Source organism: Fukomys damarensis, unplaced genomic scaffold, assembly GCF_012274545.1.
Source record: "Fukomys damarensis isolate Sample0158 unplaced genomic scaffold, DMR_v1.0_HiC HiC_scaffold_34, whole genome shotgun sequence".
In the NCBI taxonomy this organism is placed as follows: Eukaryota; Metazoa; Chordata; class Mammalia; order Rodentia; family Bathyergidae; genus Fukomys; species Fukomys damarensis.
In genome coordinates, this window is record NW_022900946.1 from 7,092,464 (window position 1) to 7,114,225 (window position 21,762).

The following is a 21,762-nucleotide window of genomic DNA, read 5'->3' on the forward strand; positions in this document are numbered from 1 at the left end:
AAAAAAAAAAAAGTAAAAAACTCATTTCCTGGTTTGAATAGCTGGTTGAAACAGAGGTGCATTCACTTGGTGGGAAATATAGAAGTTGGTTCTGGAGGAAACATAGTGAAATTGAGGTGTTTCTGGGACAGTCATTCCAGTGAAGCTGTATGACATCTGGTTACACATCTATATCTGCATCTAGAGATGTAGATTTAGGAGCTTATTCTCTCAGTGAGAACCAGGAGTCCCAGGAGAGAAAAATCCTGAAAGTCAGGTGGGGCTATCACTGGAGTTTTAGGGAAAAAGTCTGGCTCCAGGGGTCCCAAGAGAGCAGGCTCAGCCACCTCTCCCATAATGCCAAGTGGGGACAAGCAATGGTGCAGGGAAGGGAAGGAGCTTGGATCAGTGCGGCTGTGCTGGGAAGCACCGATAAAGAGGTTCAAAATCTGTCTTCCCGGGCTGACAGAAGCTTTGGGATTTGACAGAAAAGGGGAATTAACTCTTAGGGGATCACATAGCTGGCAGTGTTGGTAATTTTGGTCAAGTTGTGGTCAATCAGCAATTCAGGACTGGTTCTGTGAGGTCCTGGGAGACCCATGATCGCTTTGTCATGAAATGATGGCTCCTACTTAGGCCACTGGTTCCTGCTGTGGGGTAACTGCTCCTCCTTAGCGGGTATCCTCATCCTGGGGTGGTCTGTTAGGCTCAGCTTGTCTTGAAATCCGAGGTGACTGCAGGATTAGGACAATGACTAGAGACTTCTGGGCATTGCCGTAGGGGGGCTGGGACTGGACATTGTAAAAGCTGCGACTGGGTGTCCCTGCAGATCCTGAAACTTACCCTCATTTTGGTGTCCTTTGTCTTGAAGGACAGGCTAGGCCTGTCCTTAAACTGTAAACTGAGGCCTAATAACCCGCGTGTTACAGACGCTCCTTAAGTGGCTAACGCTGCTGTGCAGAGCTGACCACAGGGAGCAAGCGTTGAGGTGTTCAATTCAAATGTCTTCCTTCCATGCAACATTTCTGATTTTTAAAGTATTTCCCAGGAACCAGAGATAAGGAGATAAATGATGGGCTTTTAGAAAAGAATGATCTACTGGAAGAAACTGGGGATCTTAGCCCATTTCCCTGCCAGTAAGGGGAATCAAACTCAGGACCTTGCACTTGCCAGGCAGCTGTGGCAAAACTGAGCTACATCCCTGGCCCCTCTCAGCCCATTTTGTAAGAGCAAAATGAATTCAAACAATACAAATGCATATCCACCTCCACATTTCCCCCTTTCTCCATGATTTGAAAGGAAATGAGTATTGGGCTGGGGATTTAGCTCAGTGGTTCCGCCGCCTGCCTCGCAAGCACAAGGACCCGAGTTCAATCCGAGGTAGCAAAAAAAAAAAAAAAAAAAAAAAAAAAAAAAAAAAAAAAAAGAAAGAAAGAAAGAAAGAAAAAAAAGAAAGTATCATAGGACTAGGAGATTGTCTTTCTGATGTTCTTCCATGAATACACCTTGTGCAATGGAAACTATCACTGCCAGATACAGAAGTATAATTACAGCTCACTGATACATAGTCTATCTGGCTAGTAGCAAAATGTCTAGCTCATTAAAACCTCACGATAAGGCTGGCCAACGTGCAAATCCAGTGGGGGTAACAGGATGGATGTGGTGGTGGGTTGGAGTTGTTTCTTCAGTCCATTTTCTTTAAGTGGGGCCAAGCAGTGGGGCAGTAAACCCGGGGACTCTTAGAATTACTGTCACTGTTTAGCAATTTCCAATCAGACACAGGACCCCAAAGGATTCCCCATCAACACAGAAGATGGAGCTGGAATGCAGCTCAGTGGTGGAGTACTTCCCGAACTCCTACAAGGTGCTGGGTTTGATCCTCAGCAACAAAACAAGAAGATAACAAACAAAACCCACGAGCCGGAGTGGACAGCAGCCATTAGGTGATTACCCCATGCGAGCCAGGACCAGGGCAGATGTGGATTGCGTGGCCAGACCTCTGGAATTCCTTGCTGGAAAACTGGGAACGCGTGTCCCAGTCACTATGTTAATTTCCTGGTGATGCCCTATCATTCAACCATTTAGATCCCATTCAGTATCATTTGGGGGGATAACATTTGTTAAGATACAATTCACATACTTCCAGTTTGGATCAAAAATATCTCCTGAAAAGCTTGTGGGCTCCGAGTCAGGGCCTTTGGAAGGTTCTCGCCTCCTTCATGGTCTAATCCACTGATGTTCGGAGCTGACTGTGCGGCGAGGAGGTGGAATCCACTTGGAGGAGGTGGGGCCCTGAGGACGAGCCTGTGAAGGGTCTTTCCTGTCCTTTCTTCTACCTCACTGGCTCTTCCCCTTGCTCTCTGCACGCTGGTTGCCGTGACAAGAGCAGCTTTCTTCCGCCAGGCCTTTCTGCCATGATGTTTCTGCCTTGGAGTCAGCTAAGCACTGCCTGAAACTTCTGAAGTCATGAGACCAAATTAACCTTTTCTCCTTTAAACTGTGTATGTCGAGTGCTTGGTGCCAGTGACAAAAAGATGCAATTCAGTAGTTTTTAGTATGTTCACAGAGCTGTGCAATCACCGCTGTAGTCCGCTTTCGAACGCTTCCCCTACGCCGCAGAGAAACCCTGAGTCCATTTGGGTATCACGTCGTGCTCTTCCTCTCCTCCACTTGCAGCCCTAGGCAAGCACTAATCTTTTTTTTTATAGCTTTGCTATTGATACGCTTTCTCCATAGATACAGAAAACACTTTGCACAAACTGAATCATAATAATACATGGTCTTTCATGATTGGCATCCTTCACTTGGCGTTTTTAAGGTGTATTCTGCTGTAGCGCGCATAAATACTGTGTGTTTATGGATATCATGCATCATCTTATTTAAGTCACAACAGCCCCTGGGGTAATTAGAACCATTAGAATTTTAAAGATAAAGAAAGTGAAGCATAGAGGAAAAAGTGGTGAGTCACACAAGGTCACACAGCCGACAAGTGGCAGTCAGGTCTTGAATTCAGAGCCTCCAGATTTCAAAGCTGGTATTTTTGCAACTCAAGCTATTCGGGTCAGCTCAGCTGAAATTGTCAACAGGCAGGATAAAGTACATATCGAATTACCAGGATGATATTGCATTATTCTCCCTTTCAATCAACCAAAACGACAGCTCTAAAAGCGTGTCACATTGGCCTCTGTTCCCCGGCTCTTTGTACTCACCCAGCACCACCCTGAGTCCTTGGCGTTCGCAGCAGAGCCCAGGAGCCCAGCCAGGACGAGGAGCCAGAGCAGGAGGAGCCATTTAATCATCTGCACAGATGGCTGCTTCAGCCAGTTTTTGAACTCGCAGCATTCTCACCCTAAGCTGATGCAAACAGACAGGGCTTTGGCCACTGCTGTGGCGGGACGGCCCTGTCCTCTAGGGTTACAGAATGGCATTACTCACACAGTTGTAGAAACTGAGGTTAGTCTGTTTTTGAATTATAAAGCAACATCCGCTCAAAATAGATGGTTGGAAAATTTAGAAAATTTACAAGGAAATGATTGTTCCAAATCTCAGTTTTAGAAATAACCACTGATAATAGTTTGTGCATTTACTCCTGCTCATTTTATTTTCCATGCATTAAAAAGATTACTGACTTTTCTGACAATGACAGCCATACGTATATGCTGAGGGAGCCCTGGAGAATACAAACAAAACATTTCTTATCATGATGTTCAGAGATAGCCACTATCAACATTTTTGTGCAAGTGTTTTCAGTGAGTCTTTTCCCTGGAGATTTGTATATATATATGTATTGTAAACACATACAATTGGAATCAAAGTATTTTTATTTAATTTCTACCACTATAATTCCATCAACTAATATGTCCCATTGTACACTTGATCTTAGTCAAAAAATCAAGAACAATCACCCACAGTTTATATTACAATGTGTATCCTACTTTTCTCCTTCTGTTTTGATTAAATTATTTTGCTTTTCCTATGGCATGTGAAACTCTTTGTAAATATCATTAAAATCATTTTACAATGTTATATTACACATACACCATAATCTATTTAGCCACTTCTCTTTTATAGGATACTGGACTTCTAGTTTTTCCACATTTTACATAAACTATAAAGAAAAATCTTCTGTGAAAATATTTTTCAGTGTTTCAAATATTTTGAAAAGCATATCCCAGGAGTTGAATTTTTTGATCCAATAGACCTGGCTATTTTTTCTTCTCTTTTTGTTTTGTTTTGTTTTTGGTACCAGGGATCGAACTCGGGTCCTTGCACTTGCAAGGCAGACCACCAAACCGCTGAGCTAAATCCCCATCCCTTTTTCTTCTCTTTTTAAACAATTTTGAAATTTTTTGGTTGGGCTGGGTGGCACATGCCTATAGACTTGGGAGGCTGAGGCAGGAGGATTGCAAGCTCAAAGCTAGCCTTGTCTACTTATCAAGATCATGAGTCAAAATAAAACCAAAAAAAAGGCCTGGAGATGTAGCTCAGTATGAGGGCTTGGGTTCAATCTTCAGTAGTAAAAAAAAAAAAAAATAGAGAATAGTAAGGAAATAACATGACAAAGATTCCTGAACCCATCAGCCACCTTTATTTTAAAGGATGCATAGCCTTTTATCTATATATTATATCTGCAAGATTAATTGATTTGGAGGTAGTAGTTTGACCTTTTTTGTTGGTGGGTAGTATTCCACTATATGCATTCCATAGGTATTTCTCCAAAGAAAATAGCTATATGGGTAGCTATTAAGTACATATTAAATAAAGCTCAACATCATTAGTTATTAAGAAAGTACAGATTAAGACACAACAAAATAGTACTTCATAATGGTTATAAACACAAAAATGAAAAATATGTGCTAGCTAGCACATAGAAAAACTGAACTTCTCATATGTTGCCGATAAAAATGTAAAATGGTTGACCATCACAGGAAACTAGTTTGACAGTTTGTCAAAAGTTAGGCATAGAATTATGAGATGACCTGGGAGGCTGAGGCAGGATTGCTGTGAGTTCGAGGCCAGCCTGAGCTACATAGTGAATTCAAAGGCAGCCTGAACTACACAGCAAGACCCCCCCAAAAAAAAATTACTAGATGATCTTGCCACTACACTTATATGTATATACCCCGAAGGCGTTAAGACAGCCACTCAAATATTTAGACTTTTACACAAATATTCATTGTAGCACCATTCACAGTTGCCAGTGGCAGAAACAAATCAAATGTCTATCAGTGGCTGAATGTGGCATAGTCCTGCAGGGGAATATTAACTCCCAGAGGGAGGGAATGCATGAACCTCGCAGACCAGCTACATGGAAGCAGCCAGACAAAAAAGGCCGCATGCCGTGATTCCAGGCATGTGAATGCCTAGGATCTGTCATTCGCAGGGAAAGGGTACTGCTGGGGCCAGGCGGGCATAGGGCATGATGGCTAGGAGATTTCTTTAACGGATGATGAACAGGTTTTGGAATTAGACAGAGGTGCTGGTTATACAACTTTGTTAAAATACAATGTCACAGAATTATTCACATTAAAATGCTGAATTTCACGTTAGGTGAATTTCAATAAAAAAACAATGTAGTTAAACATATCAATATTTTCTTTTAAGGCTTGTAGTTTTGTGTGTTTATTTTGTAGTGCTGGGGATGGAACCGAGAGACTCATGCACACTAGGCAAATGCTCTGTCAGTGAGTTACATCACTGGCCTCCAAGACTTGTGTTTTTTGTCTTAATTAACATCCTTCCATTGCAAAGTGACTAAAGCATTTGGCATTCTCCCTTATTATCTTACAAAAATTTCCAAATGTGCTTTTCTCATCAAGGTCTTTAATCCATCTACAATTTATTTGTGTGTGTGATAGCAAATAGAAGGGTGAAATTTCATTTTAATACTCCATTTGGTTATCCTTTCTGCACTGATTTATAATAGTTCACCTGTCATCAGTTTTCCAAATATGTGTGGGTTTATTTTGAGGATCTCAATTTTCTTGTATCTTAAGGATTTATAATAGGTTTGAATACCTGGAAGTTAAGTTCTCCCTACCTTTTCCACCACCACCCTCTAATGTCTTGCTATTCTTGGTCCTTTCTTCTTTCATGTAATTTTTTTTTTTTTTTTACAGTACCAGGGATCGAACTCGGGACCCTGCACTTGCGAGGCAGGCGGCAGCAACACTGAACTAAATCCCTGGTCCTCTTCCATGTAATTTTAGGGTCAACTTATCAAAGTTTATTTTAAACTCTTATTCCCTATTCATATTTCAATTGGAAAGTCATTGAACAGTATTTTCATCTTTATGATACTGGTTCTTTTTACCCCTGGATATGGCAAATACATTCCTTCATTTTTAAGGTTTTTTTTTTTTAGGTGCTGGGGATTGAACATAAGACCCTGCACATTCTAAGTACATACTCTACCACTGAGCCATGTTCCTAGCCACCATTTTTTCCAGTTCATTTATTAAGTTGCTTAATAATGCAACATAAAATTGGTAATTGTCTCAGGTAACATAAAATAATAATTTTCTCCTACAATGTTTTGCTATTGTGATGATTATATTTTAAATTTGGTCAATAATGTTATGCAGAAATACTACTATTCTTTTTTTGTTTTGTTTTGTTTTTTTTTTTTTTTGGTGCCAGGGATCAAATTCCAGACCTTGAACTTGCAAGGCAGGCAGTGGAAACACTGAGCTAAATCCCCAGCCCAATACTAGTATTCTTCCATGTTTATCTTGTTTACAAAACCTTGCTCCTATTAATTTTATTAGCTTTATTGTGTATTTGCTTGCATTTTAACATAGACAAATACACTGTCTGCAAAAGAAAGGTTTGTTTCCTGTTTCAATTCTTTTTTCCTTTTTTGTACTGGGGATCAAACTTGGGACTCTGCACTTGCAAGGTAGGCAGCAGAATCACTGACCTATATCCCCGGCCCTCCTGTTTCAATTCTTATACCTCATGTATTTTTTTCTCTACTTAAGCTAGTACCTTCCAATGGGGACAGAGGGCATTGATACTTTGTGTCTAACTTTATAGAGGACACTATCAGAACCCGTTGTGGTTTACGTCTAGATGCCCCACCCCTGCCAAAGCCTCATGTGCTCATAGCTGGGGCTTTGGGGAGGTGATTGGATAACGGGTGTGTGATACTCATCAGTGGGTTAGGGCACAGATGAGTTTACAGCTGGGTGTGATGTTGGGAGGTGAAGTTTGATTGGTGGCTCATTGGGGGGTGTGGCCAGGAAGGGTATATCTCCTTCTTTACTCCCTTGATCTCTTATCTCTCTCTCTGTCTCTTTCCTTCCTGCTGCCCTGCCATGAGCTTTTTTCTCCTCTGCCATGTGGTCCTACCAACTATGGATGGAAACCTCTACAAACTGTAAATCAAAATAAACCTTTCCTTCTTAGAGTTGTAGGTGCTGGGCACTGTGTCTTAGCGAGAAGATACATAACTAGGGCAGCAGCTCAAAAGTGAATGTGATATTTGGCGTGGACTTTTCATGATTACTTTCTAGAAGGTTAGGAAAATGTCCTGTTCTTAGTTTACTAAGAAAAAAATATTGGTGTAGAACACTGCTATTTTTAAAAATGCCTTTTCTGTTTTCATTGCGATAACTCAATATTTTTCTCCTTTAATCTATTAAATCTATTAATACATCATACCTATGGACTTTCTGACACTGGACCACATGTCCTATTATGTGTATAAACAAATTAAAGAGCAAAATAAAAGGTAGATGATAGGAAACAAGTAGAGCTTTTGCACATGGGAAGGAAACCAAGAGGTAGAGGGATGGGAGAAGGAAAGGAGAGAAAGGGAACATAAGAATTAAGATGTGTTATGTACACGTACCAACTCCCCACTATAAATGTAATCATTATGTACTGCAAACATACACTATTAAAAATTAAAAATAAAAAAATAATATTTAATTGGGTAAAATTCACCCATAAAATTACCTGGGTCCATTGCCTTTGTGGGACTAGGTACGGAAATAAAATTTTTATTAACAATTCAATTTTTATAACGGTTATTGATTTACATTTTTATTTCTTAAGTACATCTTGATAGTTTTTAAAAAAGAAAGCTGCTCATTTCAGCTGTTTTAAAAATCTACTATATTTGTATTATCTCTCCCTTTACGTTCTTAACATTACTTATGTGAACCTATTTTGATGAGCATATGAGGTTTTTTCCCAGAGGAATGGGCTTTTTATTTTGGTGATCTTCTCTTTTGGTTCTTGGTTGTCTGTCTCCTTAATTTATGCTCTTATCATTATTTCTTTTTTCCCATGTCACTTAGGTTTTATCTATTCTTTTTTTGTAAAATCTCTTGAGTTGAATACTTAACTCATTTTTATCATTACATTTAAAAAATGCATTTACAGAGCCAGGCATGGTGGCGCACGCCTGTAATCCCAGCACTTGGGAGGATGAGGCAGGAGGACTGCTGTGAGTTCAAGACCAGCCTGGCCTACCATAGTAAGTTCCAGGTCAGTCTCAACTGCATAGTGAGACCCTGTCTCAAAAAAAAAAAATGCATTTATGTTAGTCAGTGTTCCATTATTGTAACAAAATACCTGATAATTGACTTATAAATCGAAGTTCATTTTGGCTCATGATTTCACCCCACGCTCAGTTGGCCCCAGTGTTCCTAACCTATGGCCAGGCAGCACATCGTAGAACAAAGCTTCTCACCTCATGACTAGGACTCAGAGAGAACAAGGAAAGGGCTGGGGTCCCATCACCCCCCTCAAAGGTACATTTCCAGTGACCAGAAGACCTCCCATGAGACCCTACTGTTTGGTTTCCACCAATAGTGTATGGCTGGAGAGCAAGCCCTTAATACATGAACCTTTGTGAAACATCCCAGACTCACACTATGGTAGCACTTAAAGGTGTACATTTATTTACATCAAAACTTAGATGTTGTGAAACTGGGCACAGTGGTCTCTCAGTGCCTGTAGCCCCTGCTATTTGGGAAGCTGAGGCAGAAATCACTTGAGCCTAGGAGTTCAAGGCCAGCTTGGGCAACATAGTGAGACCCTCATCTCAAAATAAAAACTTAAGAAATTTAATGTATTCTCATTGTTATCTAGTTCTACATATTTCATTATTTTCTATTTTACGGTAGACCCTCGAGTTCCAGCCAGCTTGACAAATGAACAACTTGGGCTACAACCAGAATTTTAGTTTTAACTTACTAGTCTTCAGTTACAACCCAAATTGCTTCCAGATGGTCTCAGATACAAATTTAACCCTTGAAGAGTTCTGGAAGGAACACTACAACATCCTTTCCTGTGCGGGGTAGGAAATCCTAGGCCAATGTCTTTCTAAGGGCACTGAGATCTGCCTGGAAAAAAGTGTGGCCTAAAATTATGCAGGAGAGAGACTTTGAAAGCAGTTGACCAATTGAGGCAACTGAGTTACAACCAGCCCTTAGGAAGGGATTAAGTTCACAAGTCAAGGATTCCACTGTATTTCTTTTTTTCGTCCCATGAGCTATTTAGTCCATTATTGATAACATTTTAAGTGGCTAAATTGTTTGTTCAAGAGGGCTATTTCACACTTTTATTTTTTGGCAGGGTTTTGCTATGTAATTCAGGCTGGCCTTAAACTCACTAAGCCCAAGTTGGCTTCGAACTCACAGATCCTCCTGCCTCAGCCTCCTGAGTGTTTGGGTTACAAGTGTGTGCCGCCACACCAGGCTATTTCACACTTCTGCATGTTGTATGGATACTACAAACTGTCCCAGATGACATCTCAAAACACCCACAGACAAGCCAGCAACCCATGTTCTAGAAAACATTTTCCCCATTTCCCTATAAAAACTTCCTAAGGGTAAGGGGGAAAAATGAGAACCAAGATCTGTCATGTAAAGGTACAAGATCCCAATGATGAATGTAACTGTACTGCATACCTAAAAAGTACCAGTAGGGCTGCAGATTTAGATCAGTGGTTCCACTGCCTGCCTCACAGGCACAAGGTCCCGAGTTCCATCGCCAGTACCAAAAAAACAAAACAACAACAACAAAAAAAAACCTTTCTAAGTAAATTCTAGAAAGTTGGTGCAATAATGAAGAAGCTAAATCTGGCTTCAAATTTTTCTGAATTCAAATGCTGACCAGGCCACTCAGTAAATGTGAGAATTTGAGCAAACAGCTTAATCTTTCTACACCTCAGTTTCATCCTCTGTAAAACAAAGAAACTGGGGATCCTGGGAATGTGGCTCAGTGGTAGAGAGCTTGCCTTGGGTGCAGAAGGCCCTGGGTTCAATCCCCAGTGCTGCAAAAACAATCAGAAAGAACAAAGCAAACTATCTGTTTCATAGAGTTGTCATGGGTTGCTTTGCACTTGCTTGTCATTCAATAAATTGTACTGAATTTTTTTTTATCACTCTAGCTGCTGATTTTCCTACAACGCTTTGTCAGTGAGATAAACCTCTGCATTCCTACAGAGTAAGGACTCCTATTCCAAACAACTGTCATGCCTGTGTCCAAAATATTTTCATCTCTCTCTAGTCCATGCACAGGCACACAGACGTCCACTGTCACATTCAAATTATGCACCCAAGCACCAACAACAGAGATTTTGCACAAAGACATACAGAACCCACAGACGGAGGTCCACACTCGTGTGTACACTCCCCACAAAGATGGATCCATCGCCCACAGATAAAGACGGGCTCACCCATCTCACTCAAAACCCACCAGCTGGCTGACAGGCCACAAGCCACCCACAGTGACAGCTCAGGAAAGCAGGGCCACCGGCTCCAGGATGGCAGGGGCCTCATTCTTGCTTCCTTTTGGGCTTTTAGTTATTTTGTGGCTCTTCTTAGAGTTTATCATATACCCTCTTTCTCCCTACCCAGCCCCCAAGTCCTCCCAAGTCTCCAGTGCGCATGTGCCCTGCATCCCTCCCCCTCCTGGGTACCAGTGCGCTCCCGGGCGCTGGCGGCGGAAGAGATGGAGCAGCGTCACGATTGTCCAGCCCCTTAAAACCCTGCTGGCTGAAGCCGCCTCCCTCCCTGCAGCCCGCAGTAGGGATGGAGTAAGGAGGGACCCTTCGACCTGCCCGCGGGGACCAGCGATGGAGCTAAAGCAGTCCTCGTCCACCCACCTGGAAGCTGAGAAACCTTTGAGGCGGTATGGGGCGGTGGAGGAGACGGCGTGGAGAGCAGAGGGACTGGGGAGAAGTGAGTACTGAGGCAGGGGTGGGGAAACACTTGGGATCCTCGGGCTGGAGCCGTGGTCGCCTCAGGAGCGCGCCTAACGCGGGGAGCCCACCCTGGGCAGCGCCCCCGCAGCCGGCTTTCAGGGCTGGGGGATGCTGCTCAGCGCTGCGCTCTCCTCGCAAACAAAAGGGGGGACCTTCGGGGCTGGGCTTCACCGAGAGGCTCTGGAAATCGCCGGGGAGCCCGCCCATGGGTTGGACTTGGGAGTCCTGGGTCCCTAGGTCGGGGCCGGTCCGGGGGAGTGAGGGCTTTCCCGCAGCCGAGGGAGGAGGGATGCGCTGGGGCGCTGGAGCAGTGGCTGGGTCATCCTGGAAAGCGCCCCCGTCCCGAAGAGGGGGGAGTGTCCGCCGGGTCTCCGCGCCACCCCGGCGCCGGGTTCGGGGCACCGCTGAAATTCCCAACCTCTCTCATCTCCTTCTGGGCGCGGGGGGGGGGGAAAGGGTTGGGGGATTCAGACTGGTTTGGGAACAGTCCTAGGGGCAGTTCTGAAACAGATCGGCAGTGTTCACCTGTGCTATTTTGTTCTCGTGTCAACATTTCGAAATAAACGAAAGATTTTTGTTTGGAATTAATAGGACATAATCATTGAGACTCTTACCCTCCAAGTGTAGAGGCAGCTGCTGGAGCTGTAGGGTCACAAGCTGTCCCCGCACACCCGGGGGCCTTCTTGGTGTAGAGTCCTCCGCTCTGTCACAGCTTGCCCGGGCCCCCTGTGCCTCCGGCCACCTTGCAGCTTCCTGCCTGGGCTCTTGGTAACAGTGCTCCCTGCTCTTTCCCGGCACCAATTTGGGAGTTATGTTGGGTTGAAGTGCTGTGAACGCGCCCTTTTCTTGTCTTCACCTGGGGAGAAAATTGTGTGCGAGTGCTTTCTCTGTATCTGTAACTAGGAATGCACAGTCTTCCTAGAATGGCTCAGGTGTATTCTGATTCTAATGGAGTCAAATTAAAAATCACAATTAAATGTCTCAATTTCTCACCTGCTGTGATGAATACTTTAATGTTTCACCTCTTTCCTTCTTTCTCCTTTTAAAACCTGGGTCACTTCTGATTCATTCTTTATGAATCCTTGGCTTTGTTGCTTTGGCAGAATCTCACAGCTGAAGGTCTGTATTTCTCACAAGCTCAGAATAACATCAACCGTGGCTACCTTTTGTTGCTAGGTTATTGTGTCCTAAGAACTTTCAGGGTATCATCTCATTTAATCTCCACAAGGTCCTGTTCTATTATTTTGTCTCCCCTGGCAGAAATGAAAACACTGGGGCTTGGGAGGCGATCCAACTGTTAAATGATAGAACCTAGATTTGGAGGCAGGCTTGTTTGACTCCCAGGCTTCTGGAAGGAAAGTTTCTTGCTCTCATGTTTTCGGGAACCTTGTTAAGTCTGTTGAGAAAGTCCCAGAATCGGGACAAGTGTATAATAGCACTGCCAGGCTCGGCAGCTCACAGGGCCTAGAAAGAAGGCTGGGACTACGAGTAGAAGCTGTACAAACTCAGACAAGTGCTGACTTGAATGCCCCTCTGCCCTTGCTGACAATGGTACTTTAGGCACATTTCTAAGCTGCACTCTACCTCTGTTTTCTGAAAATGTAGATAAAAGTAGCTCCTCCCTGATAGCTTTATTGTGAATATTAAATAAGACAGTGTTTGCATGCAGACCTCAAGGTGAGTGCCCTAGACATCTTGGCTCCTTCCATTGTTTTACTACTACATCTATAGGAGGGACTCTGCAAGGAATTACTCAAAACAACACTCTGGATGAAAACGGGAGTGTTGGTGAGTTCCCTAGCAATTCTGTTACAGCTTTTTATTTTCTCACCATCTTATTAGGAAAAATTTCAAGCATCTAGGAAATTGCAGCAAGCACCCAATTTATACCAGCTTAGTCCCGACATTTTTGTACCTCTAGCTCCTAGCCTATCAACCATGAAGCCTGGCAGAAGGACTTTTCCATTCTTCCGAACCATCCAAGACCCTGAGGCTTGCTCCCTGGTCCAATGCTAGACCACAGTTCTGCTTTTGCATGCATCTCTAAATATTTTCTTCCTCCCTTTTTATCTATTCACATTTGAAATCTTTTTTCCCAGTGTGAGGGATTAAATTCAGGACTTCAGGGCTGGGGATTTGGCTCAGTGGTTCTGCTGCCTGTCTCGCAAGTGCAAGGACCAGAGTTCCATCCCCGGTACCAAAAAAAAAAAAATTCCGGACTTTGGGACTTCAGGTATAGTGAACAAGTACTCTACCACTGACCTGCATCTCCAGCCTCCAAGTCTTACAGAGCTAACCCAGCATCCCACTTTTCATGACTTTTTATTTATTAGTACGTATTTAAAGTGCATAATGATTTCATTTATCATGGGGAGTTGGTACATGTACTCAATACATCTTAATTCTTCTTTTTGTTTTCAGCCCCTACCCCTCCTCCACTTCCTCAGTCCCTCCAACTCTTGGCTCTCTTCCCATTTGCAAAAGCTCTGTATTTTCATCATTTTGTCCTTTCCATTTTTTTCTACCCTCTTCCCTCCCTTCCCGCTGTCCTCCATCTCTTGTTCTCTTATCAATTTGAAAAATATCTCCCTATTTCCTATTTATCTTCAAGTTGACTCCACTCCCTCTCTATAATATATATATATATATTTTTTTTTTTTAATTTTTTTCTTTTTCCTACTGGGAATTGAATTCAGGACCTCAAATCAGCTCAGTGCTGTGCCACTGAGCTATATCCCTGGCCCTGTAGTTTCTTTTTTTCAGTTTTTTGAGACAGGGTCTCACTATGTACTTGAGACTGACCTAGAACTCACTATGTAGCCCAGGCTGGTCTTGAACTCACAGTGATCCTCCTGCCTCAGCCTCCAGAGTGTTGGGATCACAGGTGTGCGCCACCACACCTGGCTCCTATAGTTTCTTATATAAGAGAAGCCATGTGATATTTAAACTTGTGTATCTGACTTCTTTCACTTAATATTATGTTCTCAAGTTGCATCCATTTGCCTAAAAATGCCTCAAGTGTATCTTTATGGCAGAGAAGTACTCCATTGTATATAAATACATTTTCTTTATCCATTCATCTGTTGATGGACATATACACCATTTCCAAGATCCAGTTGTTATGAATTGTGCTGCTATAAACATGGGTATGCATATATCCTTGTGATATGATGATTTTAACTCTTTTGGGAAGATACCTAGAAGGCATATAACTGGATTGAATGGAATTTCTATTTTTAGTTTTTTGAGGAATCTCCGCATGATTTCTGTAGTGCCTATATTCGTTTATATTCAGAATCTCACTTTTTAATCTTCAATCTGGCAGGTTCTGGTCTTCAGACTCTTATCTGCAACCCAGCATTTTTTTGCTTGTTTTTATTTCTTTGGTACTGGGGATCAAACTCAGGTCATCGCGCTTACAAGGCCGGCGGCAGAACCACTGAGCTAAATCCCTAGTCCCAGGCATATTTTGATTAAAGTGACTCTTCTGGAGCATTCTTCTAACTGTGAGGGGATCTAGGAATGGGTTCCATAACATCTGGGGCCTCCATTTACTTATCAGTAAAGTGTGGAAATTAGATCTATTGATTCTATGCATAACAATCCCTGAACCAACATTGTGATGAGTGAAATGTTGGCGAATAGAAAGAGCCCATTAAAAAGAAGGCATATTCTCTTTGACTTCTGCATGTATTTAAATATTTTATGCTAAATACTGATTATGTGTAAATTAAAATGAATTGAAAAGGGAGAACAATTGAAGAGCTCATTGGTTTTAGTTAAGGTTGTATTAACTGCTGCCTCTCATTTCAACTGTAGTTGTTTCTTTTTTTTCAACTCTAATGTTTAGAGGAAAGAGATGGGAGCTCTGAAGTCAGGGGAAATGAATTCAAACCAGCTGTGCCCCTTTGGAGCTTTGTCATCGTGGGAAATTTGCAGAAGCTGTCCATGTATGGGTTGCTTCATCTGTAAAATGGGATAATTAGAGTAATGGGCACTTGGGCTCTTGGTGGACTGTATGAGAATAATGCACATAGTGCATTTAGCAGTGTTGATGCTGAATGGTTGATATAATAGGGCATCCAACCATGTTTGTAAAGATTGTCCCACAGTGAGCAGCCATTGCCCTTCATGGCTCTCACGTCTTTGTAAATTCTAGATAATGACTGTGTATATACTGCCTTCCTCAGGAGGATGTGTGGGGAAAGGCTTTTGAAGCCTTGAAAACCATCTAGTATTTTCTCATTTGAGACAGATTCTAAGCAATTGCTCCCATCCACTTGTAACAATATTTTTCCACTACCAGTGAGGGTTTTTTTTTTAACTCAGTTGGAAAATGTATAGTGACATTGCAGTGTGGTGAGCTATATAAAAACATTGCTTTCAACCAACTGTAATTAATTGAGGGAGACACAAAGAAAAGGTACCTTTTGAAAAAGCAGGTTTTTTTTTTTAACAAAAACAAAAACACAGTTGTGTCTGTTGCTATGGACATTTCCTGGTAGATTTGGATGTGCCTTCCAGAATGATCAGGATTTGGGGCAGGGAAGTGGGGGAGGGGAGGCCCGGTGCCCAGAGAATGCCAGGGGAGGCAGGAACAGCCACAGTGGTATCAAAGTGGAAATAAATGCACTGTGGGTAGGAGATTGGAATAAACTGGAAAGCTTAGGCAGCAATCCTTCCATAAACCCAGGGGAGATGACTGTTATTTAAAAGTGCAAGGATGTGTACTGACTAGCAAGCGGATCGTTAAACTGACCAACGTTTCAGGTTTAATAAACAATATGGAGACTGAAATAATGTGAATTGTTGGCAATCAATTTAACAGATTCTTGGGGGGAAGGTTTTGTATAGTTTTCATCTGTTTAATAAAACAGGTTAATTTTACTACTTTGCTTTAGCATTGTTCCTTTTTTCTTATTACAGTAATATGTGCACTTCGTAAAATAAAATCAAGCTCATCTGAAATATAAAAAGTGGAAGATGACCATCATCTTCTCCCTTGTTCCCATTGATTCACTTAGGAAAATAGGGACTGAGTGTCTTCAAATGCCACAAAGTTCTCGAGGCTGGGCATGCGGTGTTGAGAAAGGTCAAGTCCCTGCCCAAGCGGTGCTTCTACTGAAGGGAAATCAGGACATGGGCTGGGAGTTAGAGTGTCAGATAATACCTAAGCAAACAAACAGTTCAGATCATGATGAATGTTTTATGAGATTTCCTAGGGGAAGGATAATTTCCATGGTGATTGGAAAGTGCTTTGCTAAGAAGGTGACATTTTGCCTTGTATGTAGCAGGATTCCAGGCTTGGCTGCAAAATCCCTTGGCGTGTTAGAGCAAGAGACAGAAAGCCAGGGTGGCTGGAACTCAGTATGGCAGGGAGAGACTGCAGAGCAATCAATCAGAGGAAGCAAACTAGTTAGGACCCGCTGGTTGTGGTTAAAAACTTCTCATAGCAGGAGAAGCTACTGGAATATTTTAAGCAAGGGACTAATGTGAGCCGGTTTTTGTGTTTAAAAGGTCTTATTGGCTACTGAGTGGAGATTAAGACCATAGAGGGTTAAGCCATGATCAATGAACAATCAACATCACTTGTTGTATTCCCTGGTTCCTTTGTAATCAATTCCATTTTGGATAAGTGGTAGTAATTTCCTTGAGTGTGATGAGGACTAGAGACAGCATGAGCCTCTGGAAGACCAAGTACTATGTTAAGAATTAAAAATGCAATATTCTCCACCATCCCTGCCAAAGAACTTTGCCCTGAACTTTGAAAATTATTCTGGGAACAGCCGGGCGTGGTGGCGCATGCCTGTGATCCCAGCACTCCAGAGGCTGAGGCAGGAGGGTCACTGTGAGTTCGAGACCAGGCTGGGCTACATAGTGAGTTCCAGGTCAGTATCAACTACATAGTGAGACCCTGTCTCAAAAAACCAAAAAAAAACAAAAAACAAAAACAAACCCCAAAAAATATATATTATAAGAACTAGAGCAAGGATGTGAAGATTATTAACATGATAGTATCTAGGGTTTTTGTGGGTTTTTTTTAGTGCTGGGCGTTGAACCCAGGGCCTTGCATATACTCTAAGCAAGCACATTACCACTGAGCTATACCCCAAGCCCCTCTAGTAGTATATATTTTGAACAAATCTACCTATTTCTGTTTCTCTGTTCATGCCTTGTTTCACTTTTATAAGACTTTCTTATATGTCAATGGAAGGAAAATCATTTTTTCCTATTTTGGGTTTCAGATTAGTTATTAAATACTACTAATAATAGCAGCCAATGAATTTTAGCTATGAACCTCAGCTCATTAAATTCTCATGACAATCCTGTGGCATAGTTAGAATTGTTATTACTGTTTTATATTTGGGGGAACTGAAGTTTAAGGAGATTCAAAAACTTGCTGCAGATTGAAAAGTTAGCAAGTGGCAGAGCTGAGCCTGATCCTAGGCCTTTCTGAGTCCAATAGTTCCTACCTACGTCTGATATTCCTGGCACAGTGCAGATGCCCCAGAGGTTGGGTATGAAGAAAGACACAGCCCCTACTCTCAAGAAGCTTACAGATTTGGGGAGGGGGAGACACAGGTACAAAGGAAACCATAACTCATAAAACCAGAACAAGACATGCACTAAATCAAAGTGGGAGATCAGAAAGACTGGCTCTTACTGGGGCACTCAAGGGAAAAGCAGAGGATTATTTGCATTGGGTGTGAGGCTTAACAGATTCAAAAGGTGGAAAGAGGCGGGAAAGGCATCTCAGGTGCTTGGGGAGGTGAAGGTTCTAAAGGCCAGAGTCCTTGCACACGCTCCCCCCACCCAATTTCTTTTCTCTTGGCTTAATGAAGCTTTCATGCTGTGGGATTCCTGCCCTGAGTGTCTGGTGAATCACCTGTCACTTGGATGGACATGTGGGATGGAGGCCGACACAGATAGAGGCTGTCTTTTGGTGTAGCCTTTCAGAACACCTCGAAGAAGCTCCGCCAAAAGGGCTCGCCACACAGTGCATTCATGTCTTTGCTATTCACTTGCTGAATAGGGCTTTAGCGCCTGCTGTGTGCTGGTTTCAGAGGCACAGAGATAAATAGGCCCAGAAACCACGTTTGAGGAGTTCTCCATGTTCATTCCTTACTCTGCTGCTTCCCAGCCCTGTGCTCTTGGGCAATCTGCCTAACTTCCCTAAACTCAGCTTCCTTATCTATGAAAATGGGCACAGTTGTCTGAAGATTAAACAGCACCATGCTGTAAAGCATGATGTCTGACATATACATGCCACTAAATTGTATTGCCAGGAACATTACTAAGGTTTGGCTCAGTTTCACTGACGTTTGTTAAGAAATATCTGCTAGGATGGATGGGAAGAGTTGTGGTCAAAGTCTGAGGAAGAGGTGGGTCTACCATTTAGAGTGTTATCTACAACAGGATCTGTAAAATCTGCAAGGCCTGGGTTCTATGCCGAGAACCACACACACAAAAAAATCCAAATTGGAAAATAACTAGAAGGCATGATGTGACATATTCTGCTCACTTAAAATTCCCAAACATGTAAGTCATTCATTTATTAATCTTTCCATTCAGCCATTCCATAAATATTTACTGATGGCCTTTTCTCTATGCCAGGTGTTACACTAAGCTCCTGAGAATACAGTAATCCTTTGAATAAGGTGCATACAGTCCCTGCCTTCAGGGGATTTCAGGTCTAATGGGAAAAGGCCCTGCTTCCAGTGGTACAGAACAAAGGAACCAAAAGGTAACCTTGTTTCTCCCAGTCTTCGAGAACCAGAATCCAGGACATTTTGCCCTCTTAGTCAAATGTGATCAAGAGATTAATTCGGTTGTTTTGCTAGAGATGTGTTTTCGCTGGCCTTTGAGAAATTAGTCTTAATGGGGGTCAAACCAAGCTTTATAGGCTCACCTGAGATTTGCTTCTGTCTTCCTGCGAGAGCTGGTGAACACAGAGACCCTGAGTGTCCTATCCACTGCAGAAAGCTGAAGCCCACTGCCCATCACCTTACCCAGCGCTTAGAAGTTTCTCATTCCATTAATACTTGCTGAATCGGGTGACTGTTAATCCACAAAGCTGAGGTACAAATTGTTTAATCATGTTTTGTAAACCTTTGAAATCATTAAACTTAAAAAAATAAAGTTAGCTGGAGCCTCAATTCATCTGAATCACCTGCCCATTTGGGTTACAGTTCCTTCCTGATACTGCATTTAGATTAGCATTCTTGCTTTCTGCTTTGAAAGACACAAGATTTTCGGATCAGATACAAAGTTGACAGGAATAGGTGCCATTGCAGGGAACTGTTAGCACAGGACAAGATCAGGATGGGCTGTAGGCTAGCATGTCACATGTACCTTGTCTCCCGACACTTTGAAGTCAGCGCAGGTGAGGTGCACTGTTCATAGGATCGTAGATTTTTGAATCCACCAAGCCAAAAAGCAACAAACCACATTTAATACACTGGTCCATTCAAAAGGCATTCTAATTTCATGCCACTGGTGAGACAGTGGAGTATTGTAGTTGTTTTAGGAAACAATCAGGCAGTATCTTTAAAATTTTAAATATACCTATATTTATATGCTTTGACCCAGCAATTTCATTCCCAGGACACTATCCTTTATTAAAAATTAAAAGATTCAGAAATTTAGGAAGATTAAAGTTTAAGGCCAGACTGAACAACTTAGCAAGCCCCTCTCAAAATAAAAGATAAAACGGGATGGGATGTAGGTCAGTGCAGGGAACACACAGGAAATAAAAAAAAGGGACAAGCAGACTATAGCACCCCAGGCGACAAATGACATCTCAATTTTTGCAAACTGGAATTAATATTTCTCTTGATGAGGTGAGAAAGGAGAAAGAATGCATCTGTCGCTCTTCCTTTAATGTTTTCAGGTGAAAACACTAGAGTATATTGATAGCTGTCCAATAAAAATAAAAGCATCTAATTGATAATGTGAAATAGGAAAAAAAGGTCTAAATGGTGTAGAGGAAGTAGGAGAAGGGAAAGGAAAAAATACGAGAAAAGGAAAAATGGAAACAAAGTCTTTGTAAATCAGGAGGGCTGGAGAATTCGAAGGGAGGGCAGGGGAATGGGGAAAAAATAAGAACAAGATGCACCATGTAAAGGTACAAGTTCCCAGTGAGGACTGTAACTGTACTGTATACCTAAAATGTTCCAATAAACTTAATGGAAAGCATCAGTACACAAAAACCTACATATAAAAATCCGGGCACAAACTTACGGTTCATCCACTACGAAATGACATGCCTTTGTTAAAAAGGAACAAATTAGCAGCACATGGTGGCATATCCCAAGTTACTCAGAGGCCGAGGGAGGAAGATGGCAAATTCGAGGCCAGCCTGGCCAACTTAGTGAGACCCTGTCCTAAGATAAAATTTCCAACAGGGCTAGAGATTTAGCTCAGTGGTAGAGCACTTGCCTAGCTTGTACAAAGCTTTCGGTTATATCCCCAGCATCAATCCATCAATATCAATAAGTGGAAGCAATAGTAGTTGTCTCAGAGGTATCTCTGAGGGAGAAAAATGACATCCGGAAAATGTATAGAAGAGGATCTCATTTTTGTAAGAGAAAATTCTCGCTCTCTGTCTTCATCTCCGTCTTCCTGTCTGAGAGTGCTGGAGACCTGCGGACCACTGCCGCAGGATCCGTCCATCTTCCTCCTCTTTAAATAGGTAATGAGGGCCCCCAACCCTCACACATCCTGGTGGTTAAAACCAGTGCAAACAAAATCCTGAAAAGGAGCCCCAGTGGGACCTGGCGGCCAGGCTGCATTCCAGAAGCTGAGAAGCCATTTCCCTAGGCTCTGTTCTTCCTTATAAGGCTTTGTTGTTTCTCAAACGCTTACCCAGAGCCAGGACTAGGTTAATTTTCTATGTCTTCTCCATTGAGATTAAGATTTTAAAAATATAATTAAGGTATAAACCACAAAACACAAAATTAACCTTTAAGCATTGCACAATCCACTGACACTTAGCACATTAAAAAACCATTATTACCTCTATCTAATTCAAAGACATTCCTCCAAGCTGGTGCACACCTGTAATCCCAGCATTCAGAAGGCTGAGGCAGGAGGATCACTGAGTTCGAGACCAGCCTGGACTACATATTGAGTTCAGGTCAGTCTCAACTACATAGTGAGACCCTGTTTCAAAAAAAAAAAAAAAAAAAAAAAAAAAGACATTTCTTCACTAAAAGGAAACCATGAAGCAATTTCTCCCAATGAACCAGTAGGGGACACAAGTGGCTATCACTAGGTTCATAGCTGAGATTTCTATAACAAAACGTAGATTCACAAAAGAAAAGCAAAATAAATTTATTTAATACATGTTTGGTGCCCCTTATCCAAAATGTTTGGGACCAGAAGTGTTTCAGACTTCGGATTTTTTCAAACTTTAGAACATTTGTGTGTGTGAGTGCAAAATGTAGTGGCAAATACATGAGAAGTTGACAGCCTTAGAAAACACTTGGGAAGGTATTTTAGGTAGAACAACGTGAGCAAAGATGTGATTATCGCTCTTTCTACACACACACACACACACACACACA

At 42.2% G+C, this 21,762-nt stretch overlaps 1 protein-coding gene and 1 long non-coding RNA gene across 2 annotated transcripts in view; one reads left to right on the plus strand and one right to left on the minus strand.

Moving 5' to 3' along the window:
- Positions 1 to 10,885: 10,885 nt before the first annotated feature.
- The window catches only part of Bmerb1 (bMERB domain containing 1), a 110,189-nt gene continuing 99,312 nt past the window's right edge, over positions 10,886 to 21,762 (plus strand). Inside the window, exon 1 of the mRNA XM_010610789.3 lies at positions 10,886 to 11,174. Within this exon, the coding sequence (XP_010609091.1) occupies positions 11,069 to 11,174 (106 nt within the window). The 5' untranslated portion in view covers positions 10,886 to 11,068. The remainder of the gene's footprint in view (positions 11,175 to 21,762) is intronic.
- Positions 11,921 to 21,762, minus strand: part of LOC104852945 — an 83,491-nt gene continuing 73,649 nt past the window's right edge. Inside the window, exon 3 of the long non-coding RNA XR_777621.3 lies at positions 11,921 to 12,053. This is a non-coding gene — a long non-coding RNA (uncharacterized LOC104852945). The remainder of the gene's footprint in view (positions 12,054 to 21,762) is intronic.